The sequence below is a fragment of the Lolium perenne genome, chromosome 5, assembly GCF_019359855.2.
Source record: "Lolium perenne isolate Kyuss_39 chromosome 5, Kyuss_2.0, whole genome shotgun sequence".
Lineage (NCBI taxonomy): Eukaryota > Viridiplantae > Streptophyta > Magnoliopsida > Poales > Poaceae > Lolium > Lolium perenne.
In genome coordinates, this window is record NC_067248.2 from 26809034 (window position 1) to 26815033 (window position 6000).

Consider the following 6000-nt stretch of genomic DNA (forward strand, 5'->3'; position numbering starts at 1 on the left):
TATAATTCGGGTATTTATCATGATGGAATGCAGTGGCGGCATAAAAAGTATTTAACTGATCCTCTGTTAACTCCGGATTCGTTAATTCTGAAATGGGAGTACTATTATGATCTGATTCCTTCTTATTAGGTGTAGCAAAGAGGAAAAGAGATCTCATGAGATCTCTCTCGTGAAAATGAAAGACACCACGTCGATAATTTCGTCCCTCCCTGAGTGAACAAAATCCTGCTTTGTATAGTATTGTTCGTCGCAAAGGTGATACCATTGCTACCGTCATGGCTACCTCACCTCCGAATGTGACGTTCAGACGGGTTTTACTTGGACAAAGGCTAACAGCATGGAATAATCTAGTTCAACGGTTGGGTGATATTCAATTATCCCCTGAACCGGATGAATTTAGTTGGAATCTTCATGTAGATGGCTCTTTCTCAGTTAAATCTTTATACAATGCAATCCTCCATTCTGATTTACCAGTTGATAATAATAAGAAAATTTGGAAGATGAAGATACCATTAAAAATCAAGATTTTTGGATGGTACCTTCGTCGAGGAGTTATTCTTACTAAAGATAATCTTGTTAAGCGGAATTGGCACGGAAATTCACGGTGTGTTTTCTTTCATCATGACGAAACCATCAAACACCTATTCTTCCAGTGCAATTTTGCGAAATCTATATGGTCAGTCATCCAAGTAGCGTCTACCCTGTATCCCCTGACTAGTGTGGCAAATGTCTTTGGCAATTGGCTTCATGGTGTTGATTCAAGGTTTAAGTTGCTTCTTAGGGTGGGGGCGCTTGCAGTTATCTGGGCGCTATGGCTATGTAGAAATGACAAGATTTTTAACGATAAAAACTGTTCTTTGTTGCAGGTCATCTACAGATGTACAGGTATTCTCCGTTCATGGTTACCTCTTCAGCGGGCGGAGAACCGAGACCTATTTACGGAGGTCTGTACACGGTTGGAGGCTACGGCGAGGGATACTTTTTCCCGACATGGGTGGCAGCATAGTCTACAGATTGAAGCTCCACACTCGTCTTAGGCGTTATATAGTTTATCGTCTCGATATGTATTTCGCCTTTTTTCATTTATTGCTAGTTCTGGACTTTTGAAACAGCTGTGTGCATCCTGGTTATGCAGAGGCTGGATGTGATTGCTTTTCAAAGTAATAAAACATCCTTTATCGAAAAAATCCAAGGAGCTGCACAAGGTTTCGATGCCGGAGCCGGCTGATGATCCTCACCTCTGAAACAAACTCCTTCCAGCCCTGACGAGAGCTCTTGGACACTTTCTTCACTGCGATGTGAAGATTCAACTCGTTGAGGAATCCCCAGTACACACACCCGAAGCCTCCTTCGCCTAGCTTGTTCTGGCTGGAGAAGCCGTTGGTGGCAGCCACAAGCTCATCATATGTGAACCGTCGGGGTCCAGTACCTTGCTCGAACTCATCTTCGTATATGCTTTTGCCGCGATAGTAAGCCATCACTTTCGCAAGACTTTCTAGGTCTGATCTCACGGCAACCCTGGCGGCCGCCATCCAATATAGCCACCTGTAACTCAAGAACCGAACCAACGTGCCGATCAGGCACACCACTGGCACCATAGAGATGGTGAAAAGGATGGTAACGATGGCCACATTTCGTCGTCGTTCTCTGCGGTACTCCTCACGGTACTTTTCATTCTTGGTGATCTGCTTCTCATGTTCTCTGCGATATTTCTCGCTATATAGGTATCTCTCCATCCGCACCTGCATGGTCCGCGGTTTTTCTGCGAGGACAGCGTACCGCAGGTAGCAGCTCGACCCTTTGATGGCGCCGCCGGTGTTGTTTGGGAACAGTCGTGGCAGCTGATCGGTGTAGTAGGAGAGGCAGCGTGTGCACTCGCTCGGTGGCAGATCCCTCGTGCACTGCACCACCGCCTGCAACAACTGCATGCCAGTGAACGGTTGTGTGCCCTCCGCGATCCGCACAGCCGCTTGGGTGGCCTTCACCGTGAGCCGATGAATAAGCTTGAGCCTTGTTTGGCTGAAGCCAACCGTGTCCACGACGTGCCCTACAAGTACGCCTCCATCGTACCAAGTTTGATCAGGGCCTATGTGGTTCCAAGGTCGGTAAGGGGTTTGTTCGACCTGGGGCATGATGGAAAGATCAGCTATGTCAACAATGGAGAGGTCAGCAACGGAGAAGAATGACTCATCAGAGTATCGGAGGGAGCAAGAGTTGTAGACGGCCTGAACCGTCCGGCTGTACGAGCACAACTTCATGATACCATCGGGTGCGCGATCGAGGCAGTCCTGGCACTCAGAGTCGGTGTCGCCAGCGTAGCACATGAAGGGCCAAAGGCCTCATCGCCTGCCGCCCCAAACATCCCGTTGAAGAAGCTGTTGGAGTCGACGGCCATGGGGATGTCTGACACGAGCCGGTACAGGTTCACATGGCATGGGCTTCCGTCGCTGTAGTTGCTGTCAGTTGGAACAAATTCCAACCCATCAGGGATAGCCTCTCGCCCCACCCAACCCTAACCTCTCGCCCCCGCGCTGCGGGGCCGCGCCGCGCCAGGGCGACCGCCGGCGCTTCTTCCTCTCGCCCCCGTGCGCCTTCCTCCCCCACTGCCTCCGCCCTAGGCACTGCCAGGCAAAGCCTTGGTGGTGTGGCGGCGGCGGCGGCGGATTCTCCTCGACTGCGGATCGGTGGGCACGGCGGCGGCGGATCGGCCTAGCCTTCTCGGATGCAGCGGTGCGGGGAGGTGGCGGTCATGGCGCCGATCTGCAGGCGTCCTACGTCGGCGGAGAGGCGCTACTGAGCTTCTCTTGCGTCATGAGGAGTCCTAGGGCAGCAGCCCTAGGCATGGTGGTGGTGACCATCTTCTCCGTCGAAGGTGGTCGGCCGGATTGGGGCTGGGTGTGGCGAGCTCCTGATCTCACATCTAGTCCTAGCAGCGAGTTGGGGATGCGCGGTTGCCAGTGAAAACCGTGATCCGACCTTGGTCGTGGTGGGCGATGGCGACGTCACGCGTCGTAACCTTCTCAAAGGCATCGTCGTCGCAGTCTGCGGCTACTCACTCGTGCTGCTCCGGGAAAACCCTAGATCCGGATCTCCCGGATCGGATGATGACGGCGCTCCTGCGTCGTTCTACCTCCTGGGGCATCATTTTTGGAGCAGCTGTTGGATGGAGGTGGATCTTGGTGGAGTGGTGTTCATCTACCACGTTGACGCCGATGATTCTCGGCAACGTGGAGCTGCAGGGTATCGAAGACGGACGCGGACTGCTGGACGCGTGCAGGATGATGGAGCTGTCTGGCGTCACGGTGACATCGACGGCAGGTGCGGTGATCCCTCTTGAAGATGGGTGCGAGGAAGACGGCGGTAGCGATTTATGTGACGTGTGTACTGACGTGCGATCAGGGTCCGCTTGACGATCAGGGTCCGCTTGACTGTCTCACCTGCCAATGAGCGGCTTGGAAATGCATTCAGTTTTAGATGATGTGCGTTGGTGTATTGTCAGGGTAATGATCCTGTTCATGGTCAACCCCTTCATCGCTCGTGTAGGCATAGCCAGTTGTCGCTGGAAAGGTGGCTTCGAGTTGATCTTTGTATCTCCCTTGTAAGGCTTGCGAATAATGTAATAAAGAAAAGCTGTGGACACTGGGGCGATGCTCCCATTTCGACGCTGCCATCGATATCTTGAACAAGTGGGCAGGCACGGAACGCAGGGACGACTGCCAGGAGCAGCAGAAGACGAACTCATGGAGGTAAAGCCATGGGCGGCCAGTGGTGGTGACGACTTTTTTTTGAGATGGAACACACTGATTCCATTAAACTGGCTCAGCAGACTCGCTGGCCACAACAACGTTTATATCATCTGGTACATACTCTGGCCAAAGCAGCCGTACCTCATTGTGGCTTGAGCCAAAAGCAGCTAACATGTGTGCAGCTTTATTACAACAACGGGCCACATGGGAAACTTTGAAAGAGATAAAGTTTAGTTGTAAGAAAATGCGGATGTCTCGAAAGATCACTCCTTCAGGCATGAGGTCATATTGCGAATTGTTCAGGGCACTGACGAGAATTGTAGAGTCAGATTCTAGCTCGATGCATCCCATCCCCCATGCAGCACTCGCGTGCACAGCTTCCATGCAAGCTAGCGCCTCTGCCTGCAATGCACTTGCCACATAATTTATTCGTCCAGCTCCTGAGCCCCTCACTTCACCATATTGGTCCCTCACAATGAAACCCCATCCCCCTTGTCGTGTCTCCGACAGGTATGCTCCATCAAGATTGATTTTCAGTGATTCACCTATCGGTTTCCTCCAGCGGCAGCTAGGACTCGGCGCAGCAGGTATTGTTTCCTTCCTGCAGTACTGCAGTGATTCAACCGCCCAATACCTAGCTTGGCGTAGAATTATTTCAGCTGGCACATTTTTTCCTTCTCTACTCCTTTTGTTCCTCTGCAGCCACCAACGCCATAGTAGGCAGAGAATCAGAACTTTCTTCTCATCATTGAGCAGTAGGATTTCTTGCACCAGTGCTTGTGCATTTTCATATGTGCTCATGCGATCGCATAGCTCCTCCATGCCAATACTCTTCCATAACCCTCTCATTTCTTTGCATTTCAGAAATAAATGTGCCCCGTCTTCATCTAGCCTTTTACAGCATACACACAGTGTGTCACATAATATCCCCCTCCTTTCAATATTCACCATTAGAGGTAAGCTATTATGTGCAAGTCTCCATACAAATTGTTTTATTTTGGGCAGACATGGCAGATCCCAAATCTTTGTCCACTGAGACTTCTCCTCCACACTATGTGATGATGCTTGCTTGTTAGCATCCCGAATTTGCACATAAATTCTATATGCTGATTTCACCGAAAATATGCCCTTGGAATCATGATGCCAAGCTGGGAAGTCTTCAAAATCATCCCTTAATGGTGTTGATAAAATGATTCTGGCATCCATTTCCCATAAATTGTCACGAACCAGAATTTCATCCCACTGTCCAGTGTGTGGATCTATAAGTTCGCTCACTTTTGTTAGCACACTCTGACCTCTTAGTGTGATTGGTTGACGAGAGCCATCTCTAGATAACCATGCATCAGTCCAAATATTGACAGTTGTCCCATCTCCAATCCTCCAAAAAAGGCCTTCTTTCAAGAGAGCTATTCCTTTTAGTATGCTTCTCCATGAGTAAGATATACCAGCACTTGCTGTAGCCTCCAACATAGAAGTGTTTGGAAAGTATCTAGCCTTCAAAACCCGGGCACACAACGAATCGGGATTAGTGAGCATACGCCATCCTTGTCTTGCAAGCATGGCCATATTAAAACCATATAAATCTCTAAAACCCAGCCCTCCTTCATTTTTCGGCTTTGTAAGTGTCTCCCAGCTCAACCAATGCATTTTATTCTCTTTATCTTGTTGTGCCCACCAATATCTGCATATCATCATGCCTATCTCATCACACAAAACCTTGGTTAAATCAAAACATGACATAGCAAACGTCGGAATGGCTTGGGCACAAGCTTTAATTAATATATCTTTCCCTGCCTTTGACAACATTTTTTCCTTCCATCCTTGTATCTTCTTCCAAATTCTGTCCTTCAGATACTCAAAAGTCTTGGATCTTGATCTACCTACATAGACCGGCAACCCAAGGTATTTCTCCGTTCTTGCTTCTGCTATTAATGTTCAGTTCAGCCAACACTTGAGAGCGGTGTATGTCTTTTGTATTCTCACTAAACATCACGGAAGACTTATCGAAATTGATGGTTTGCCCCGAGCATACCTCATAAAGTTGTAGTACATGTTGCAGGGACTTGGCACTCTCACGATTAGCTTTGATAAGTACCAAAGAGTCGTCTGCAAACAAAAGGTGGTTAAAACTTGGGGCACCATTACAAATCCGAATGCCTTCCAATTCTCCTTCAATTTCTGCTTTATTCAACAAGGACGAGAAGCCTTCCGCACATATGAGAAGCAAATAAGGAGATAATGGGTCTCCTTGGCG

General features: G+C 49.1%; 2 protein-coding genes across 2 annotated transcripts; both read right to left on the minus strand.

Moving 5' to 3' along the window:
• Nucleotides 1-1175: 1175 nt before the first annotated feature.
• On the minus strand, nt 1176-2324 carry LOC127303139 (cysteine-rich receptor-like protein kinase 25). The gene has a single exon (XM_051333912.1). The coding sequence runs from the start codon at nt 2322-2324 to the stop codon at nt 1176-1178; it is 1149 nt and encodes a 382-aa protein (XP_051189872.1).
• Nucleotides 2325-3809: 1485 nt separating this feature from the next.
• On the minus strand, nt 3810-4568 carry LOC139831437 (uncharacterized). The gene has a single exon (XM_071820716.1). The coding sequence runs from the start codon at nt 4566-4568 to the stop codon at nt 3810-3812; it is 759 nt and encodes a 252-aa protein (XP_071676817.1).
• Between the last annotated feature and the right edge of the window lie 1432 nt (nt 4569-6000).